The 22510-nt window shown below is 51.1% G+C and overlaps 1 protein-coding gene, 1 non-coding gene and 1 pseudogene across 2 annotated transcripts; 2 read left to right on the plus strand and 1 right to left on the minus strand.

Moving 5' to 3' along the window:
• The first annotated feature begins 11361 nt into the window (after positions 1–11361).
• On the plus strand, positions 11362–13339 carry LOC101764528 (delta(8)-fatty-acid desaturase 2). Its single transcript, XM_004956561.3, has one exon. The coding sequence runs from the start codon at positions 11504–11506 to the stop codon at positions 12890–12892; it is 1389 nt and encodes a 462-aa protein (XP_004956618.1). The 5' UTR covers positions 11362–11503; the 3' UTR covers positions 12893–13339.
• Positions 13340–16198: 2859 nt separating this feature from the next.
• TRNAD-GUC lies at positions 16199–16270 on the plus strand. The gene has a single exon. It is a non-coding gene; the product is annotated as a tRNA-Asp (tRNA).
• A 618-nt stretch (positions 16271–16888) lies between these two features.
• LOC101758464 lies at positions 16889–21705 on the minus strand (annotated as a pseudogene).
• Positions 21706–22510: the final 805 nt, after the last annotated feature.

The following is a 22510-nucleotide window of genomic DNA, read 5'->3' on the forward strand; positions in this document are numbered from 1 at the left end:
AGTGTTAGTTCTCCCTTTGGGCCTGGCATTTTGAGTACCAAGTAAACATAATGTGGTATGGCTATGAACTTGGCAAGTGCTGGCCTTCCAAGTATGGCGTGGTAAGATGTCTCGAAGTCGGCGACTTCAAATCTGATGTACTCGATACGGTAGTGTTCTTTAGTTCCAAAGGTAACTGGAAGGACGACTTGTCCTAGTGGTATAGCTGCATTTCCAGGTACGATACCGTAGAAGGGTGAATCTGTTGGAGTAAGCATTTCAGTGACGTCGAGGCACATCTTCCTTAATGCCTTGGCAAAAATAATGTTGAGCCCACTTCCACCGTCGATGAGTACTTTGGTTAACTTTGAGCCTGCCACAACTAGATCGAGTACTAGGGGGAAACGGCCTGGTTCTGAGAACTTGGTCCATTGGTCCTTTCTGCTGAAGGAAATGGGCACTTCTGACCATTTTAGCGGTGTTGGATCCGTTGGTTCAATGGCCATAATCTCCCTGAGTATGAGTTTGTTGGCTCGCTTGGATGCGGTGCCTGGAATACCGCCAAAGATGACGTTGACAGTTTTTGAGGCGGTCTGGAAATCGCCTTCTTCGTCTTCATCGTTGTGGACTTTGTTCTTGCCCTTATCTTTTTTTTGGTGTACTCTTCAGGGGGTGGTGGTGCGAGTAAGTCTTGCATTACTCGGCGCATGCTATAGCAGTCTATTGCCGAGTGCTTGCTAGTCGGGTGCCATGGGCACTGCTTTTTGAGTAGTTCGGTGAAGGTTGGCCCTTCATCGTTTTTGCGAGATCCCTTTTCCCGGAGTTGGTCATGGCAGCAACAGTGTTGTCGGGCTTCCTTTTGCTATTGTGATTACTCGAATAGTTGTTTGGAGTATCATTGTGTCGAGTTATATCTTGGTCATTGTTGTTGTTGTTGTCGCGTCCACGGTTACGGTGGGAGCCGAACCGTTCTCGCTCTTTGTCTTCTTCATCTGCCCACTGTTGTACCATAACTTTAAGATCTTTGACATTGGCTGGTCGTCGTCGACCAAAGTCTTGGTATGTTCGTCGATCGTAGAGTCCGTTTTGGAAGCACTCGATGACATCTGTTTCGGAAATGTCAACTATGGTTGCCTTCTTTTTTAAGAACCATCGCAGATAGTCGCGTAAGGTTTCGCTTTCTTTTTGCTTGATTTGACTCAAGTCGATTTTGTTACCTGGTCTAGCCATGGAGCCAGCAAAGTTGTTGGTGAAAGCCTTTGTCAAGTCTGCCCAAGAGTCAATTGACTTGGGTTTGAGTGACTCGAGCCAGGTCAGTGGTGCGGGTTCTATGCATATAGGGAAGTGGATGACTTTGGTGTCGTTATTGCCCCCGGCTGCTTGAACGGCTAGCGAGTAGCATCATAGCTATTGAATTGGGTCTTTTTTGCCATCATACTTGGTGATTCCAATCGGCTCAAACTTCTCGGGTAGTTTTGTCTTCATTACCCAATTTGTGAAAGCAGGAAAATTGTTGTAGTTGTCGACTTCTCGCTCGCGCCGACTGTTGAGGATTTCTCGTAGATCACTGAAGTTTGACACTTCGTGGTTCTTCCGAGTAGGGCAAATACTTTTAACCGAGTTGGTGCAGCTGGCCTCTCCATCATCCTTATGGCGTGTTGGGGCCTTGTGTTTGCTTGGGCCTTGGCTGTGTTGCCGAGGCTGGTTGACGACTTCGTTGTCATTACTTGGGGCCTCGTTGTTGGCTGCAGCTCCTCTACTGGCTTCTTGGTGAGCTGTAATGCGAAGAATAGATGGAATTGGTGATTCTTTGTTGAGTAGCTTGTAGGCTTGCTCCGCGAGTTGTACGATTAGTCCGTTGCCGCGCTGCACGAGTTGAGCCGTGGCTTCATTTTCCCTGTCTTGAGGCATCAACATCGTTGAAAGATTGATTGAGGCGATTGCCGCAAGTGGAGTATTGTGCTCTTGAGCCTGGACTGCGTCGAAAGCCCTTTCAGGGTTTGTGATGGGAATATTCGTGGCCATGGACTGTCGTCACTTGGCTCGAGTAGCGTTGCACATCCTTCTTTGGTTTCTTTGATTAGAGGTTTCTTCTTGTGGGGCGTCAGCTGTAGACTCGTCTTCTGAGATGTTATCGAGTTGTGCTAAGCGCCTGGGGGTTCTGTTCTGGCTAGTACCCGGGTTGTTGTTTTGAGTAATAACAAGGACTTCCCTATCCGGGTAGTAGCTTCCGGAGCTTGATGTTGCAATCTCTGTGGAGCTTTCCAGGCGATTGGAATTGAGTGGAACACCCTCTTGATATGGGAGGTTGTCTATATGGGCGACAAGGCGTGAGTCATAGTCGCGGGCAAGAAGAGATGGTCTTAATCCTGGCCAATGTACGAATCTGCCTTGTGACGTTGAAGTTATTACCAATCCTTGGGCTGCACCAGATAATGGTATCTCTGGCGGATAAACCGAGTTGGAGTCGACGACTTCATTGTGCCCGAGTTCGAGTTGGATTTGAGTAAGAAAGCCTTGGTGAACTTCGGCTGCGTTGCGGAGTCCGTGCAGGAACCGCTTTGAAGTCGAAACCGACTTGGGAATTGACTGGGACCGACTAGTCCGAAGCGAAGTCGAGTCCGACACGTAGTCGAACTCGAAATTTTCAACTTTGAAATCTTGGTTTAATCTGGTCAGATCTTCTGCTTTCTTCTCCTGAGCATTGATGATCTAGCGCCGGAACGAACCCGAGCCATCGGCGATGCAGAGCCAGGATTCGAAAACGAAGGTGGCGCCCGCTTTGATGAAGAAGACGGGCTTGATGATGACCGTTGCCATTGAGTTCACGCTGAGAAACTCGACGAGTTCCCCTACCTGGCGCGCCAGCTGTCGGTGTTTTAGACCGGCAACCCGCCTAGGGGGTACCCTAGGTGGACTTTTGTGCGGTAAGGATCGTTGAGAATCAAGGAATCAATGGTGACGCAAGGAACACGATTTAGACAGGTTCGGGCCGCTAGATCGCGTAATACCCTACGTCCTGTATGTTGGTTTGTATTGATCTTGGATGAACTTGAGTTGTTCTTTTTTTGAGGGGGGGTCCCTGCCCGTCCTTATATACTCGAGAGGGCAGGGTTACAAGTCTGAGTCCTAGTCGAGTACTATTACAGAGTTCTACTCAGTATGGCCCAAGTAGTTTTCCATACACATACTTGACTAGTCCGAGTGGGATACGCCTATCCCTTGTCCTGATCGTATCCGAGTACGCCCCTTAGTGGGCCGTCCAAGGTCTACTCGTGGGCCTGGGGTGCATGCCCGACAGCAACTCCAGTGCACATGGGGCTACAACTACTCGGGCTCCAATGATCCATCAAGGATGTCACCAGAGGAGCTCAGCGTCGATGAAGTCATGGCACGATTGAGGCGCCTATTCAAGCATGCAAGAGAAATCCTGACGATTGTGCGAGAATTTTGCACCGCCAACCTACCAAGCAGTGTAAGTACCCGTGGCCACAGCCCCCAAGTACAGATCTTTGCAATTGTCCACGTTCTGACTTGTTTTCCTATGCAGGAAGATTTACACTTGTTCTGCTCTGCTCCTCCTCCTCCCGGATCAGAGGGCTCTAACATCGCTCTGCGCGTACACACAGCTGCAAGTGTATAGAGTGAAGTCGAGGAGGAGGAGGAAGATGATTTTGAGTCCTTCAGCAGCTCCGACTCTGAAGCTACAGAGGAATTAATGCTCAAGGCCCAGCCGTCTAACAAGGTTGGGTCTTCCTCTGGGTCATTAAAACGTGTGGCTGAAGATGATCTGGAAGCTGAACTGGTGCTGCCGCCAAAGAAGCAAACAGTCGCTGTGAGGCGTGCGATGAAGAAGCCTCTCACCGCCAAGGACGTGCCTCCACCAGTAATAACCTTCAAAGAAGGGAAAGATCCTGAGGATCGAATACTAGTAAGTGAGTCCCTTACCACCATGTCTACTCAATACGACATTGGTGGATTGCAGGTAGTTGGGGAGGTAACTAATGCAGAGAGGACGACTACCGAAGTCGTGGAGCAGCTGTTGACAGCAATTGAGTAGGTCATCGAGATCGAAGACGACGAAGAACCTCCTGTTGCCAGGGCGAACCCTGCCAGCGCCCAGACTACTCAAGAGATGGAGGCGACAACCAAGGCTCGCGAGGATCACACTACGGCCCAACAAGCCACGCCAAAGAAGCCGTGACCAACCATCAAGCCGATGCACGTGTCAGGGAAGCCCTCTCTAAAAGTGAGGAGATCCTCAAAGTAAATACTGGAATTTCATTCGAATACTAATTGTAGCTTGATATTGACTTGTAGTATGTCTTCTGACACTTATCTTTTGTAGGAAATCCTCTAGCGTGGAGCTTGGAGTCCTAAGCCCAAAACCTGCGGCTGAGGGCAATAGCCACTCGATCTAGGACATCATGCTGGCACCAACAAATCTGCCGCCAAAGGAACAACCTGCGACGGCAACAAATCCAGATGCCGTATCACTCGTAGCTGCATTAATGCAAGATGTGATTTCTTCGCTTAATGATGCTTTAGTGCTAGCCTCCAAGCCACCAGTACCCAAACCCGCGGTGGCAACTACCTCTGGCGCCGTGTCTGCTCTTGTAGCCCCCGAGCCAAAGGTAGAGATTGAAACCGTGGTGGCGACTACCTCTAGCATCATGGCTACGCTTGTAGCCCCCAAGCCAGAGGTAAAAGCCGAAGCCATGGAGGGTCTAGAAGTGTTGGCCTCCATCCCTCCTTACGAGCTGTGCCCTTCGACCAGCCATGCCCTGGCTCCACTTGGCGCAACGAATGCTGAAGAGCATAGGGAACCATGGATAGCTGAAGGGTTGAATCTTGAAGACATTTAACTTATCACCGACCCACTGCTCACCTCAGAGATCGAGGTCACGATGATGGAGATGTACTGCCGCGTAGGCCAATATGTAGCGGTGAATTTCCTCCTGCTTCATCCATAACTTGAAATTAGTACTCGTACCTTGATATGAGTACTTGCTCTATTTTGTAGGATATAATCAGATGCTCCCGCTGGAAGTCCCAAATGCTCGAGGGCTACGGAGACACAATAATGCGAGGTGAAGCACTCGCCCAGGAACTTGCCCAGGAGCGGGAGTACTCCTCTCGGTTGCTGATGAAGTATGACGTCCAAGCCGCCGAGTACCGGAACACTATCCAGCAGTTTGAGGAGGAGAAGGACCGCCTCCAGAAGCATAACAAGTCCCTGAAGCAATAGCTGAGAGGTAATTGGTCTTCTCTCTTGTTCTTCAAATACTGATTTCATTTTGTGATATTGAATTTTCTTTTGTGTTGTTCCTGCAGTGCTCGAAAAAAACAAAGGAAGATATCCAAGGGGGAGTTGTTGACTAGCAAAACTCCTACTACCGGGTGACGGACCAGCATGACAAGTTGCCTGCGCTGTACGAGAATTTGGAGCATCACCTAGAGAAGGAGAAGAAGATACGTGCAGACGGGGAGGTCAATTTGGTCAATGCCATAAAAACTCTCTAGGAGTGCGAGGCTAAGCTGGAGGCTACAAAGCTTGCTCTGAAGGAGCTAAATGAAGCAGCTCAGCCCATTGCAAACATGGTGGAGCCCCTAGCTGAAGGTGTGGAGCCCCGCCCTCTGTCGGAGATACTCAAGGAGGTGCCTGCCGAGTTTCCCGGCTACGTCCAGAAGATAGCGAGTTGGTCTCCAAGCAGTTACTAGCTTTTGTGAAGTTTTTCTACCTGTAGGCGGACCTAGCTTTGGTTGCGAAAGGGATAGCAGAAGACTGCTCTGATGAGCAGTTCCAGAAGTACCTACAAGAGGTGGCCCCTATCGCCAAGGAAGTAGCTAGGCAATTAGACCTTGAGTAGTCTCTGTAAAAGGTGAACACCAGTTTGTTGTAATATAAACATGATATGAATGAAATGTAAATTATTTGAAGTCTTGTTGCAATTTTTATTGCCGTTGACTTGTTGTTTTTAGTGCATCTTATGAACTACACTGATAATTGCTCGTACGGTAATCGTAAGTATCTACGCACAAGGCTACTCTTATGATCCTCCTCAGATACACGGTGTAGAGTACTTTAGGATGCAACTCCTTCTTGCGAAGTGCGAGTACTCAAGGTATCTGGGTAGTTAGATGTCGTAGGCGAGTAGATAATTCAGGATTTCTTCGGCTGGAGCCTATCTTTGCAACCTCTCTGGGTTGTTCAGATGTTGTGCTCCTGAAAGCTTGGAACTGCAAACTTGTTATTATAAGCTACGACTAGACAGATTTGTCTAGATAAGATTAGCCCGAGTAGTCTAAATAACTCCCAAATTGCTAACGACTTCTTTTCCAAAGACCGTCGAGAGGACAGACCTGTCCAATGAGTTGAATAACTCACAAAATACTTTTGTAGACTTGTTATTACAAGCCACATGTAGGCAATTTTGCCTTAGAGGCTAAGTAGCTTTGTACAGACTTGTGATTGCAAGCTACGAGTTGGGCGATAGTACCCGAGGAGCTGAATAGCTCTACGAACTTGCCTTTGCAAGTTGTAATTAAGCATAAATAAGTAGTCGTTTTATGATGAAAAATAAATTTGCTTTATTGAGTTGTAATTGTGCAACTAAGGCTGGTGGCCAATTTACACAAATATGTAAACTTAAGGATAAAATCGACAAAGTTGCTCGATGTTCCACGAGTTGTCGACATCTTCAGCGGAGAGGTGTTGGAGCCTATACAACCTAGGTCTAGTGACCTTGGAGACGATGAAAGGACCCTCCCATAGTGAGTTTAGCTTGTGTAGTCCCTTGGTGTCTTGGATACGCTTGATGACCATATTGCCTATATTGAATGAACATTCTTTGACGTTACGATCATGATAATGGTGGATTCCTTCAAGGTACCTTGCAGACTGGACGAGTGCTGCACAGCGAGCTTCTTCAAGGCTGCCTAGGTTTAGACGCCTTGTTTCTTCTGCTGCACCCTCCTTATACTGCTCGACTACTGGAGATTTCCACATGACGTCGGCGGGAAGGACAACATCTGATCCGTAGACCAGGAAGTAGCAAAATTGCCATGTAGGCTTGCGTGGCTGGGTGCGAAGCCCCCTAGAGGACATTGGGTAGTTCTTTGAGCCACTTACCCCCTTTTGTGTTTCCGATATCATGTAGTCTTTTCTTGAGAGCCTCTAGTAACATCCCGTTGGCGCGCTCAACCTGGCCGTTGGCCCGCGGATGAGCAACAGAGACATACCAGATGTCAATCCCGCTATTCTCGCAGTACTCCTAGAACTCGTGGTTGTTGAAATTGGAGCCCAGATCTGTGATAATGCGATTGGAGAAGCTATAGCGATGAACAATTTCATCAAGGAAGTCAAGTACCCTATCTACCTTGGGGCAGGTTACTGGCTTCACCTCGATCCACTTAGTAAACTTGTCGATCGCCACAAGTAGTCGATTGAATCCTCCAGACACTGTAGGTAGTGGGCTGATCATGTCTAGCCCCTAGCATACGAAGGGCCAAGAGGGTGGTATGGTGATCAGCTTGTAGACAGGGACGTGTTGTTGCTTGCCGAAGAATTGACATACTTGGCATCAACGGACTAGTTCTTCGGCGTTAGCAAGAGCTGTAGGCCAATAGAACCCTACTCTGAAAGCTTTACTCACGATCGTTCGTGAAGATGCGTGATTGCCGCAGATGCCTTTGTGGATCTCCTCTAGTATGCCCTTTCCGTCTTGTCACGAGACGCACTTCATGAGTACTCCGGATGATGCGCCTCTTCTGTAGAGCTTGTCTTCGACTAGAACATAGTTCCTGCTGCATCGTGAGACTTGCTCTGCTTCTATTTTGTCTAGAGGTAACTTGTGCTCATTGATGTGATCGATAAAGGGGGTTCTCTAGTCTACATCGATCATCATAACCTCCCGGTCTAGTGCGTCGTGACCTCGATCGGTGGTTGTTGATGGCGTCGGCTCCGTTATGGACGGCTTGTGTAGCTCAAGGACGAAGACCCCAGCTGGAACTTGAGCACGAGTAGATCCAAGCTATGATAGGACGTCCGCGACTATGTTGTTGTCGTGAGTTACGTGGTGGAACTCCAATCCAGAGAATTTGTTCTCTAACTTGCGTACTTCTAGGCAGTACGCATCCATGTTGTCCTTGTGGTGATCCCACTCATCATTGACTTGATTGATTACCACCAGTGAGTCGTTGTAGACCAACAACCATTTGATTTCTAGTGAAACTGCCAGGCGGAGCCCGTGCAGAAGCGTCTCGTATTCAGCTTCATTGTTGGATACGTTCCAGAAGATTTGCAAGACATATTTGAGTTGTTCACCTTTGGGACATATTAAGAGTACTCCTGCGCTGGTGCCCTTGAGCTTGAGTGATCTATCAAAGTACATAACCTAATGCTCTGGTCGCTCTGCTGGAGTTGGTAGTTGATTTTCGCACCATTCTACAATGAAATCAACTAGTGCCTTAGATTTGATGGCAATCCTTGACTTAAATTCCAGGGACAGTGCTCCGAGTTCTACCACCCATTTGGATATTCTTCCTGTTGCATCCCGATTGTGGAGGATTTCTCCCAAGGGGAAGTCTGTGATGACGAAGATGTTGTGTTCCTGGAAGTAATATTGTAGCTTCCACGAGGTGAGTAGTATTACGTATAGCAATTTTTGAACTGGCGGGTACCTGGATTTGGAAGCTAACAACACCTCACTAACGAAGTAGACGGGCCCTATACTTTGTATACATGGTCTACTTCTGGTCTTTCAACCACGATCACCGTGCTGATGACGTTGGTAGTCGCGGTGATGTAGAGCAGCAAGTCTTTATTGGGATTTGGCGATGTGAGGACCGGTGGCTTTGATAGTAAGTCCTTCAACTATTGTAGGGCTTGATTTGCCTCTTCGGTCCACTAGAATTTATCTTGTTGCTTCAGTAGTTTGAAAAAGGGTAGTCCCCATTCTCCAAGCCTTGAGATGAATCTGTTAAGGGCCGTCATGCATCCAGTCAGCTTCTGGACGTCCTTGACGCACGATGGGGGCGTGCATATTGGTGATGGCGGAGATCTTCTCAGGGTTAGCTTCAATTCCTTGGTGACTGATGATGAACCCGAGTAGTTTTTCGGAGGGTACACCGAAGACGCACTTTGTTGGGTTTAGCTTCCACCAGAACTTTTGTAAGCTTGTGAAGGTTTCTTCCAAATCCGCAATCAAGTCGTTGGGATTTCTGATCTTCATGACCACGTCATCCATATACGCCTCTATGTTGCGGTGTAGCTATTTTATGAAGCACTCTGGATTGCCCGTTGATAGGTAGCGCCTGCGTTCTTCAACTCGAAGGACATTATTGTGTAACAGAAAGCTCCATATGAGGTGATGAATGCAGTCTTTATTTGGTCTTCTTCCTTGAGAGCTATATGGTGATACCCCGAGCAGCAATCAAGGAAACAGAGTAGGGCACATCCAGCTATCGAGTCGATGACTTGATCAATCCTAGGGAGCCCGAACGAATCCTTTGGACAGTGCTTGTTGAGGTCTGTGTAGTCGACACACATCCTCCACTCGTTGTTGTTTTTCTTTCGCACCAGGATAGGATTGGCCAGCCACTCTGGATGACAGACTTCCTTTATGAAGCCTGCCACGAATAGTTTGGCCAGTTACTTTTTGATTGCTTCTCTTTTATCTTGGGCGAATCGACGTAGTCATTGTCGTTTTAGCGTAGCCTTTGGATCCACATTCAGTGAGTGCTCGATCAACTCTCTAGGCACCCCAGCATATCCGATGGCTAGATTGCGTACTACCCTACGTCCTGTATATTGGTAGTATTCAATTACTTTGGAGGGGGTCCCTACCTCGCCTTATATTGCTGGAGGTAGGGTTACAGATCGGTTGTTTACAAGAATACTAGTAAAATTCGACTAGATGAGTCCTACTCTAATTACTACGAGTAGTTTCCTAATCCTCGACTAGTTTCTGTCTTGCCACGTAGAACACGCTGTCCTGCACCGTAGTTTCCTTACCTGACACGTCTCGGTGTCCAGCCCTGTATCTAGTACTGTTCAAACCTTCTGGTGGGCCCATAGATGTATGCACGACATCTATACCGAGGACAATGGCGCCGCTGACAAGCCGTCACCAGTTGAGAGGAGCTAGATGAGGTGAGGGGAAGGAAAAAAAGAGAAGGATTGGGGAGATGATTAGTGTCTGGCGAGGAACAGGGATAGGTCTTGTTGCTTATCCACGCTGGCGAGCCGATGTGTCACACTAGGTAAGAAAAATGGCATGAATGGATTTGTTTCTTCCATGTGGTAATTATATTAGTGCAAATGCAAAATTGGTAATTGGAGACTTGTCATTGGTAAAAAAAATTAAATATCCCTCGGTAGCCTGATTGCTGCTTCTACTGTGTTGTTTGCGTTTTGGGCTGTAACTGCAGGGTAGGGATGGCAACGGGGTGGGTCGGGGCCGGATGAAGCTTCCATGGACCCGCCCCCGAAACCCAAACAGTAAACCCGCCCCGAACCTGAAATCTCATTCGGGTGGAAATGCTACTCCGATCCCGAAACCCGCGGGTGCCCAAAACCCGACGGGCTCCCCGACACCTGAGCCGTCAGATCGTGGGGGCCGCGCCGCCCATTGGGCTCCCTGTCGCCGGCGTTGCCCGTCGGGATCCCAAGCGCTGCTACCCGTGGGGTTCGTGCCGCTGTCGCTGCATTGTGGGGGTCCGCGCCGCCGTCGTTGTGTGCTAGGGGGTCGAGGGGCGCTGGCGGCACTCGTGGGCGAGGGGCGAGGGTGCGGGGCAGGGGGGGTAGGGGGCGGCGCGGGCGAGGGTGAGCTGGTGAAGGCGAGGCTGCGAGGGCTAGGGGCGTGGGTGAGGGTGCGGGACAGGGGCCAGCGCGAGCAGGGGTGAGGTGAGGGGCGCCGGGCGCGGGCGACCCGGCGGTCACCGCCGCCGCTTGGGAGTGGGGAGGGGTGGAGGTCGGCAGAGGACGGGAGAGCGGGTGAGACTGTGAGAGATGAGAAGGGGGTGGAGGGTTGTTGGGCTGGAGGCGTGGTGAGGTGTGGGCTGGTGCGGGTGAGCAGGGCGGTGTGGGGGAGGTGTGGGTCGGTGAGGTGAGCAGGCTAGTGCGGCAACAACTGTGCTTCCTGGGTCAAATTCGAGGCCTCATAGGCCCCGCAGGGGAAATCCTCTATGTGTCTGGTCCCCTGAGACCTACGGAGGTTCAGGCCCGCGCGATTGCCATCCCTGCAGTGTAGATGGGTCGTAGTGTGCTGTACGACATATGGCTTATCCAGTGCGCTGTGTGCTGTGTGTTGGGAAAGAGCTTCTTCCACCACCAAAACAGCCCATCAAACAGCGAAAAGACAACCTTCACCGCTTCACGCGCACGCACGGATATTCCTTTTTTCTTCACACCCCACCTTAAGAAGGGAAGATCCGATCTCCTCCCTCCCTCCCTCCCCGCCTCTCCTCCTCCCCCCATCCCAAATCCACGCCACCGACGGCCCATCCGGGCCACGGCCGCGCAATGCCGCCCTCCGCCGACGCAATGCCGGCCCCCGGGGACGCCGCCGGCGCCGACGACGTGCGCATGATCTCCTCCAAGGAGCTCCGCGCGCACGCGTCCCCCGACGACCTCTGGATCTCCATCTCCGGCGACGTCTACGACGTCACGCCCTGGCTGCCCCACCACCCGGGCGGGGACCTCCCGCTCATCACCCTCGCCGGCCAGGACGCCACCGACGCCTTCGCCGCCTACCACCCGCCCTCCGCGCGCCCGCTCCTCCGCCGCTTCTTCGTCGGCCGCCTCTCCGACTACACCGTCTCCCCTGCCTCCGCCGACTACCGCCGCCTCCTCGCGCAGCTCTCCTCCGCGGGCCTCTTCGAGCGCGTCGGCCCCACCCCAAAGGTCCAGCTCCTCCTCATGGCGACCCTCTTCTGCGCCGCGCTCTACCTCGTCCTCGCCTGCGCCAGCGCCTGCGCGCACCTCCTCGCCGGCGGCCTCATCGGCTTCATCTGGATCCAGTCGGGCTGGATGGGCCACGACTCGGGCCACCACCGCATCACGGGCCACCCGCTCCTCGACCGCGTCGTCCAAGTGCTCTCCGGCAACTGCCTCACCGGCCTCAGCATCGCCTGGTGGAAATGCAACCACAACACGCACCACATCGCCTGCAACAGCCTCGACCACGACCCGGACCTCCAGCACATGCCCCTCTTCGCGGTCTCCCCCAAGCTCTTCGGCAACATCTGGTCCTACTTCTACCGCCGCACCCTGGCCTTCGACGCAGCCTCCAAATTCTTCATCAGCTACCAGCACTGGACCTTCTACCCGGTCATGTGCGTCGCCAGGATAAATCTTCTCACCCAGTCCGCTCTCTTCGTTCTGACTGAGAAGAGGGTGCCCCAGAGGCTTTTGGAGATCGCCGGGGTTGCCGCATTCTGGGCTTGGTACCCGTTGCTGGTGTCTTGCCTTCCCAATTGGTGGGAGAGGGTGGCGTTCGTGCTTTCCAGCTTCACAATTTGCGGAATTCAGCACGTCCAATTCTGCCTGAACCACTTCTCCTCAGAGGTGTATGTCGGACCGCCAAAGGGGAATGACTGGTTTGAGAAGCAGACAGCGGGCACGCTTGACATCTTGTGCTCCCCGTGGATGGATTGGTTCCACGGCGGTCTACAATTCCAGATTGAGCACCATCTGTTTCCCCGCCTACCTCGGTGCCACCTTAGGAAGGTCGCGCCCTACGTACGTGATCTTTGCAAGAAGCACGGGCTGACTTACTCTGCAGCCTCATTCTGGGACGCAAATGTGCTTACATGGAAGACACTGAGGGCTGCTGCATTGCAGGCTAGGAACGCCACAAGTGGTGCTGCGCCCAAGAATTTGGTCTGGGAGGCTTTAAACACCCATGGATAAGTGGGAGAAGGATTGGAGTTTGAGGCAACTGGTGGTGTGACCCTTGTATGCTTGCAATTATCTGATATCTTCTCAGTTCTTTAGAGAGATTGATCATTACCCGCTGGAGTCGGGTTGGAATTTTCGTGTTGACCAGTGGCTGTCTATCCAGTTGAAGGGTGAGTTCATCCTTCAATTGTCTCGTTGTTCACCAGTTGTTCTGTTCTCCCTATCATGGTAACTATATTATAATCCTTGCATTAAATTATGAAGCTCTGTTTAAGATGATGTCCATTCTTTTGCTTGCACTGTCAAAGATGTGGATGGTTATGTTCCTGAATCTGTAAGCTTATTGAACAGCTGGTAAAATTGTTGGTACTCCTGTAGTTTTGGTTGCTATGGCAGCTTGAAACTAGTATGTATGTGGCAACAATCAATTTATCAATATTCCTGCATCAGTTTCCATGTTCTGCTTTGTTCTGGTTTTTATTGGTTGATGTTATGGTTTCTTTGTACTCCATTTGATGGCAGTCTGAAGTAACTGATTGTAATTCCACTCTTTCTGAAGATTTGTTGAGTGCTTATTGCCAGAATATAACCCCTTGATTTTTCTATATATGCATAAACCAACCACTATAGTTTCAGCATTTCCAGCCACTGCTATCGTGGCTTCCATTAGACATAACCCTGGACGTGATCTTCAGATCTACCATTGCCTGGCAACCTGCATCGTGCTTCTTCAGCATGTACCTGTCCTGTGTCCGGACCAGCTTGCACTGCATTGCTGGTTTCCCTTGTGTTCTTGTCCGGTTTCTGGGGTAGGGTAGGCCCCCTGGGTTTCTGGATCTTGGACCATCCCGTCTGTCCGTTTGATTCTTCAATACAATTGTGGTTCAGAGCTGCGGCACATGTGAGATGTCCCGGCGTGCTCACGGCCCCCTGTCCTTTGTGTAACAGAAATAGCTGTCTGACATGTACGCCGGGGCCCATGTCTTGCTGTCAAGCTAAATTAGTCCTTTGCCAGACAGCCATACATTATGGTGGGGGTGTTCGGATCTTTAGTCCGGACTATTATTCATGTCACATCGAATATTCGGAGGCTAATTAGGATGACTAAATATGAGTTAATTATAAAATTAATTACACATGGAGGCTAATTCGATGAATCTATTAAGCCTAATTAATCCATCATTAGTAGCATCACATTGTCAAATCATGGACTAATTAGGCTTAATAGATTCATCTCGCAAATTAGATGGAGGCTTAATAGATTCATCTCGCAAATTAGTCTCCATCTGTGCAATTAGTTTTGTAATTAGTCTATGTTTAATACTCCTAATTAGTATCTAAATATTTGATGTGACATGAATTTTAGGAGAGACTAAAGAAACAAACACCCCCTTATGTATGAGACCGAGAGATGGGAGGGAGTAGTAGCCATCTTGATGTATTGGAGGAGGATCTTCACATGAACAAAACTGTGAACATCTTTCAGAATTGCGTGGAGAACACTGCGCCCTAACACGCGAGCTAAGAAATGGAAGATCTGCTTGGACTGGAATGGTAGTGGCCAATGCTTAACCTGATGAGGAAACGTTGCCCAACGTTCCATCAAACAGGGGAAGGGGGGGATGCATGAAGGGGAATGCATGTTTATGTTCATCAGATGGTGATACGATGGATACCATGTCGGCTCTTCTATGGAAGTAAAAAATCCAATAGGTGGCATGTGGCAACAGTGACATCTGCATTCTTTTTTTTTTTGTTACACAAACAACAAAATGGGTTGTTAGCATATACCATAACATGGCATACATCTTAAACCTAAACCATTACAATATTCTTAGTGTGAACAAGTTACTCCCATTGTTTTTCGTCGATACCATGGATAGCAAGTTGAAGCCGGCCACGAGGATCGTGCTGATTCGTGCAAATCGTGCAGCTGCCCAAGAGCATCCGCACTGCCGTTTGCCGATGCCTGTCCGCATCAAGTCTGCGGCTGCGAAGAGGGATCCATTCCCATAAATTATTCTACACCGTGCCCCCGGATGCCCAAAATATCTTCGCCGGAGGATGCCTCGAGCTTGAGACCAATCTTGGGGCGATCACGTCCACTTGCTCCCCTCCTATTCTTTGCAAGAATCTTTCGTCTTTTTGCTCGTGCCCATGGAGCAGGCAGAGGGCATCCTATCCTCTGCCCCCAACGAGGCAGTGGCTGTACTTGCAAGATTCCCAGGTGACTCGGCTCGTGACGCGCTGGGGCAGTTTGGTGGAGCTCTTTGCAACCTCGGCTCCGTCTGGACCGTTCACGTCCTGAAACGCAACTATTATTCACAAGAGCTTCTTTTCTCTCATCTTCCTCCCTCTCATAGATCAAGGAGGAGCCAATGGAACTACAAATTATTTTCAACTATTATTCACAAGAGCTTCTTTTCTCTCATCTCCCTCCCTCTCATAGATCAAGGAGGAGCTGACGGAACTACAAATTGTGGTTCCTTTGACTCTGACTCCACGACGCTACAGTGACCGTGTTAGGAGGAGCCGGAACCGGCCGGCACCCTAATTCTGGTTTCCCAAATGTTGTGCGCCCTAATTCTACTTGCACATAATTGATAAAATCATCGTATCATTGCCAACTTGCCTCGAGTGTCTGGTCTCTCTGCCGGTCATCTTCATCTTCTTGTTAACCCAATTTCGTCGACTACAATTCTACAAAAAGAAATTCAACGAAGCGGCCGTAGAGAGCTCACTCACTCACCGTAGAATTGGTACTCCCTCTGTTCTAAATTGTAGGTCGTTTTTCTAAATTGTAGGTTGTTTTGATTTTTTAGGTGTATAGATATTATTATGTATCTAGATATAGTGTGTGTAGATGCATAAGGTACAGTTTATATTTGTTTTCATGTGCTATGACTCTATGGATCGATCCTAGTTTCATGTTTCATTGAAATTCAATAGAGCTCTGATAAACAGATACTCAGCCTCAGATCGGCATCAGTGAACAATAACATGCATGCAGCGTGCGTCTTTCCCTCTCTAACCATCAGAATCGAATTTGCTACAGTTTCGAGTCATGGTACAAGGAAATCCTAACCGAACTTTCCTGCGTAGGGTGAGGTATGCGAATATGTGATGCAACAGTCCTGTCCATGCCCAAGAGCTGTTGCCTGGTATTGTTCTTACTTATTTTCCGTCTACTAGTATCTAATGGCAAACCAACTTAAGCTATGAAACAGTCCTATTAATCATTTTAATCTGAGGATTTGGTACTTGTTGATACACATGCGAAGGTTTATGAAAATTTGAGGGAAAATAGAATGCAACGAGGTCGTTGTAGTATAGTGGTGAGTATTCCCGCCTGTCACGCGGGTGACCCGGGTTCGATCCCCGGCAACGGCGTTTTCTTATTTTGAAGCTCATGGGCCTGGCAAACTGTGAAGCTCACGGGGCCTTTTTTTCGGCTCTGCATATCCATTGGGCTGTCTTGGGCCGCTTTGAGACATGAGCCAACTATAAGACCTTTTTATTTGGAAACTCCGACGCCGACGGGGTTTATAGTCCGACCCGCTCCGGCGCCTGGCTGGCTAGCTAGCTACCGTGGTCACGTTTTTTTGTTGCACAAACCATCCAACCGGCCATGAATTTTATCTCTAGATTTTCTAATACCAGTCCAATTCGGCTTACCATTAGAATGTTACAGGCAACTTTTATCTCCTTGATAGATAAACATGCTGAGCATATGTACGGTTACTTTAAGAGCATTGTTTTGTGTAGGAAACTATTTTTTATAAGCGATGTAGAACTCAAGAGGAAATCATTTGGGTAGTGGCTGAAGAATAATCCAACAATCAAATACATGCATGATTGTAAAAACGTTTCACACGAAATGTTTTGTTACTAGTACTAAACCTCTCTTTAAGTGCATCCACACTGCTGACAAATTAGCAGCTAAAGGCAAAACGGAAAATATGCAGACAAACATGTCCCGGATATATCATTATAACGTGATTTGGCAAGCTATTCCGACGAGGGTGTCATTCTGTCGGTCGCCGGAGAGCCGCCGCCGCCGCGGGACAAGGAGCTCACGAAGCCGCCGCTCTCGGCCACGTCGAAGCCCGCCGGTGCCGCCTCAGCCGCCCTGTACATGTGCGCCGCGAGCTTGGGCAGGGCCGTCGCGTCCTCCGACTGCAGCGTGTGCATGGCCTGCGCGATGGAGGGGCGCCCCGCCGGGTCGTGCTGCGCGCACCAGAGCCCCATCACCAGGGCGCGCTCCATCTGGCGCCGCTCGCCGGCGTCGTCGTCGCATGGCCGCAGCCGCGCGTCCGCCGCGTCGAGCGTGGCGCCCTGGCTGTAGAGGCTCCGCACCCACCTGGGAAGCTCGAAGGACGGGTCCCACCTGTCAAGGGGCCGCCGGCCGGAGACGATCTCGAGCAGGACGATGCCGAAGCTGTAGACGTCCGACTCGGCGCTCCGGCGGTTAGTGTAGATGAACTCCGGGTCGATGTATCCCACGGTGCCTTTGACAAGCTGCGTGGTTCGCGGACCGGTGCCGTGGTCGACGAGCCGCGCGAGCCCCAAGCCCCCAAGTCTCCAGCTTGGTATTGTAGGACGAGTCGAGCATGATGTTGCTCGGCTTGATGTCGCCGTGCACGACGCATTGCTCCCATTCCAGGTGCATGTAGCGCAGCGCTGACGCCAACCCCAAAATGATATTGTACCTATTAAAAATGACAAAAAATGAATGGTGGGAGTATTTGAGATGAGAGATTTAGAAATTAGACCACAGATCATTAACAAGCAGATGATTCAGAAGAGCTAAATGTTTTGGTCTACCAACAAGTGGCTGGAAAGGTACATGCAAACTTGTCTTAAGTAGGACTTCTTCATTTTTTTTTCCTAAGGGCTCGCATCGCCCCCGCGCGGGCGACTTGGGCGATCACTGACACCTCGCCGCCGCCCCTCCACTGACAACCGCCCCGGCCGCACCGCCGCCTGAGCGGGTCGCTGGAAACCGTGTGGCTCGCGATGAGGGCAGCAGGGCCCCTTCCCCTTCCCCCAGCGGATGTGGTCGAGCGCGGCCACCAAGCCCCCGAGGGTCGACGGCAGCGGTCAGCAACGATTGGGCGTGAGGAGGAGTCCTAGTGGTGCAGTCGAGCGCGCTGTTGCGGCGGTGGAGGCACCTCTGGCGTGCCGTGCCCTGTGTCAACGTCGACCAGCGCGAGTTCTTCGGTGGCCGCTCCCGCACCCCGCGGCCACGTGGATCCACACGCTCCACAGCGTGGCGACCGAGGAGGAGGACCGCCCTCGAGCACCGGCCACAGATCCAGCCCGGTGCCGGCCGGATCCGGCGGCTGGGCAATCAGAGCGACCCGAGGCAGTGGCAGCGGCTGCTGGCGACGTTTCGACGGCGTGTGAGGAGGGCGACAGCCAGTGGGGGCATGACATACCGCGCGGTGCCAGCCCGGACAGGGGCAAGTGGAGAGCTGGCCGTGGCAGATGCGGCCCCGTGTGTCCCAACGCGGTGGAGGCGTCGGCAGTGGATGAAGGTGTATCCTCAACGGTGGCGGCGTGGTGTCGCGGGTAGGAGTGGTCTGCGCAAGGCGTGTCAGTAATGCCATGGAGGCATGGTAGGGATGCCTGGCGCAAGGGCGCAATGGTGGCACTAAGGTGGTGCTGAAGGCGTGGGCGGGCCACCTTCTCCTCAGCTGAGGAGTTCCGGAGGTAGTGACAGGAGAGGGAGGCGGCTGGGCGCTGGTGAGGGATTGCGCGGCGTGGAGGAGGCTGCGCGCGGTGACGCATGAATAAGATGGCGACACCTCGAGGAGACGCCCGACGACGCGTGATGGTGAGGTGATGCGGCGGTGGCCGCATGCAAGGAGTGGCGTACGGCGGCAGGGTGCGTGGAGGCGTAGCGGAAAACGAGTGGAGGTGGAGGTATGGCAGCGTGGTACGTGGAGGAGCGGCAACGACACCGCCTCAGATGGGCTGCAGTGACTGTGGTCCAGGAGTGCTAAACCATGAGCGTGTTGCGGGGGTTGGGATGCTCCGAGCGAAAGCTCTCGTCGGCATCTTGCTAGTCGAGATGACGGCGGCGGCCTAGGGCATCGTTCTCCCCATGGGGGGCATCATGTCTAAGACACAACCCTGATGCACGGGGTCCTCAAGGTGAAAACCCTGTCCAGATCTTGGACGAGCAACGGCGGTGCCATTGGCGTCGTGCCCTCCCTGGAGGCGTCGTCTATAGAGACCCATCTCGGTTTATGGCATTGCTGGTCCATTGGTCATGGGCGGCTGCAGCTGGTCGCGGCAATTCCACCGCGTGACAATTGAACGGGTGTTGCCGAGGTCACATGAAGGCGATTGCAGTTATGGTGGCGGCCAGGGGTTGTTGCATGGGTGTTGGTTTTTCGGCTGCTTGCAACGGACCGCGGCGACTGGCATTGCTCGGCAACGGTCAGTATGGCACGGGACGGCGTCGGAGGATGGCGCTTGCGGCAATGGCATCATGGTATAGCTAGGCTTGCAGCGGATCGTGGTGGGTAGCTCAACTTTGCTGGACTACCTGGTGCGGTATATCGTCGTAAAACAGCGCAAGCGACTTCTTTGGCTTGCTAACATGGCGGTGGAGGTTTTTGCGCGGGTGAAGCAACGAGGCGATGTCGACCTGCGGCGGCGGCCAGGCTGATCGATGGAGATCTTGTAGAGTGGGGCAACATTGCTCACTACTATGACGGTAACAAAAAAACGGATCCGTGACGAGGAGTACTGTGGCGGGCGTGGCGAGGCTCCCACGCACAGTGTTTTTCATCGAGGTGATGAGAGCAAGGTGGAGTCCAACAGCGGATGTGGTGAGGCCCCCTTGCATTGTATTATTGCGGTGGCGACTGCGTGGCAGCCTGCGAGAGGTCCGGATTCGGTGGTATCACTTTATCAGGTGGAGTGTGGTGTTGCAGCGTCACTACAATGGAGGATCCTGCATGGCGGTGGCCTTCTCGGTGCAATGTAGTCTTCTCTTTCGGTTCCCTGTTGACGCATGGCCACGCCGGAGGTTTCGGCGAATACATGAGCATGAAAGTTGGTGGGTGCAGTGCTAAAGGCTTCGGTTCTGCTACCGTGGTGAGTGAAGTGGTGAGGCCGCGTTGACGTCCCACCGGTCGGGTGTGGCGGTTGAATTGAATGGTTACCTGCGTTGATATCCTAATTCAACCGGACGAGTCTTTTTTATTTTTCTTTTCTTTTCTTTTCTTTTCCTGGTTATTGGTTATGGCCTCCTAAGGCCGTAGTCTTGTATTTTTCTGCTATATCAATGAAACATGCACTATCTTATGCGGTTCGTTAAAAAAAGAAAAGAAAAAGAAAGGTACGTGTAGTTTTTTAGAGAAGTCAACAAATCTTTAAATAAAACATGTTGAAAGGGAGATACATAGTATGAAAGGCAGATTAAATAAAACGAAGTAATTCGGAGCAGAGGAAATGTTCAAAGGAAACCAGATCAGGTGGTGAACCTTACCTCTCATGCCAAGTTAACCTCCTCTGGTTGTTATGGATGTGTTTGTCTAGACTTCCTTGTGGCACGAGCTCGTAGACGAGAAAGAGCCCTTTGGGGCTGTCGCGCCAGCCCAACAGCTGCACGAGGTTGCGGTGCCTCAACCGGCTTATGATCATCACCTCAGCCTCAAACTCTTTCCTCCCCTGAGATGACTCCAAGGAGAACTTCTTGATGGCTACATCCTGGCCCTCGTCGAAGCTTGTCATGACGTGTCCCTTGTACACGCTTCCGAAACCTCCTCGCCCAAGGAGATTCTCCTCTGCGAAGTCGCCTGTTGCGGTCGTAAGCTCACGGTAGAGATACCGCCTTGGCCCCGCTAGCCCTTTCTCAAACTCAGCCTCATCACAGTATAACACTTCGGCGTCACTGTGACTTGCTGCCGCGGCTTTTGGCTGGCCCATCCTTCTTAGTTTCTGGCAAAACCATAGAAGGATACCCACAATCGCCGAGGCCAACACAACGAGTGTAGGGACAAGTACCTTGATGAGTAGCGACTTGGTCGAAGGTTCTTCCACGGTATTCTCAAGCGTCGAGTTGAAGGACCATGACAGTAGCTGGTGCAGCTCGTTGCCGTAGCCGGTCGACGCAGAGAAGCCAGCGGCCACCGTGTCCGGCAGGTTCCGTTTAAGGTCAACGGTCGTGTTGACATGGTACAAGGTGGCGTCGATTTGGAGATCGACGACGGCAAACAACTTGGTCCAGTTGTCGTAGTGGACCGTGGCGGTCATGGCGGAATCGGGTGTCCGGTTCTTGAATCCCGGCGAGGCCGTGTCCGTGGACGCCTCCGACTTGAGAGAGTTGACGTCGACGCCGACGTGCTGGTCGCTGGTGTCCCACCCTACATTAAGGAACGTGTCCAACTCTACGGCAACGACCCGACCATCACCTGTCGCGTTGAAGTGGTTGTTGAAGGTGAAGAGGCCGAGGTGGCCGCCCCCGACCCCGGTGCCAGGACGCTGTTGTTCGAGTAGTAATGCGCGAGGAAGAAGGCCATCCCGTCAGCCCATTTGGTGCTATTCGCAGCCAGCGTGATCTTAAAGGAGAAGGCGGTGATGAAGCTTGCTACCTCACCGGTGACGGGATTCCACAATATCACCGGAGTCCCGTACCACACCCGGCCTTGCCCATCATAGCTGTTCGCTACATGAATTCTTCTTGTCAGCTCGATTGTGGAGTTTGAGAAGATCGAATCGCCCTCGCACACAAGTTCGTCGTTGCAAGGGTCCCTTGTGGTCTCGGAAAAGTTGAAGCTGAATGAAAGTGATGAAGCAGAAGGGACGTCCATGCACAGGATGAAGAAACAGCAAAGATGGAGGAACATGAGGTGAAAGGGGAGAGAGCTCGCGGTAGCCATTGTTGGCGGTTTGGGAATTGAAGAATGTTTTATGGAGGATGGAAAGATCCAGTGGAACACACCCCATGGCATTTGGACCTGGATGATGGCTACTGGCTAGTAGCTTTGCCTTTTGTTAGCATCTCTGTGGCTTGATGAGGCTCAAAGTCTGCAGTCGTGTTCATTTTTATAAAAAAAAGTCTCCGGTTGTGTTTATTAAGAAAATATCGCTGTATGTTCTTTGCTAGGTGTTTAGCGCTTTGCTGGTTTATGACAGAGTGCTGCCAGGTCCCTTGTGTTCTTGGAAAAGTTGAAGCTGAACGAAAGTGAGAAAACAGAAGAGACGTGAGGCGAAAGGGGAGATAGCCTCGTGGCAGCCGGCGGTTTGGGACGAATATTTTTTATACATGGACAATGGAGGATCACAAGATTCACTGCTACACACCCCACCGCAGTTGAAATTGGATGAGTGCTAGCTTTACCTTTTGTGCATTTTTCCTCTCAAAGTCTCCTGTCCTGTTCAATTTTTTTTTTCAAAGTCTCCGGCTGTGTTTATTAAAAATATATATCGCCGTACCATGTTCTTCCGTTATCTGTTTAGACTTTAGCGCTTTGCTGGTTTCTGACACAGTGCGGAATCTTTGTTCACCATGACGATCCTTTACATTATTTTCATCATAAGGAAATGGAAGTTTGCATTTCTTTTGATCGAAGCCAGGAAGTTCCAACCTATTTTTTATAGTTTTTTTTTATTCCA

Source organism: Setaria italica, chromosome II, assembly GCF_000263155.2.
Source record: "Setaria italica strain Yugu1 chromosome II, Setaria_italica_v2.0, whole genome shotgun sequence".
Lineage (NCBI taxonomy): Eukaryota > Viridiplantae > Streptophyta > Magnoliopsida > Poales > Poaceae > Setaria > Setaria italica.

What these genes read in the sequence shown, in the direction of transcription:
- LOC101764528 (XM_004956561.3), top strand. Translation starts at nt 11,504, where the DNA reads ATGCCGCCCTCCGCCGACGCAATGCCGGCCCCCGGGGACGCCGCCGGC.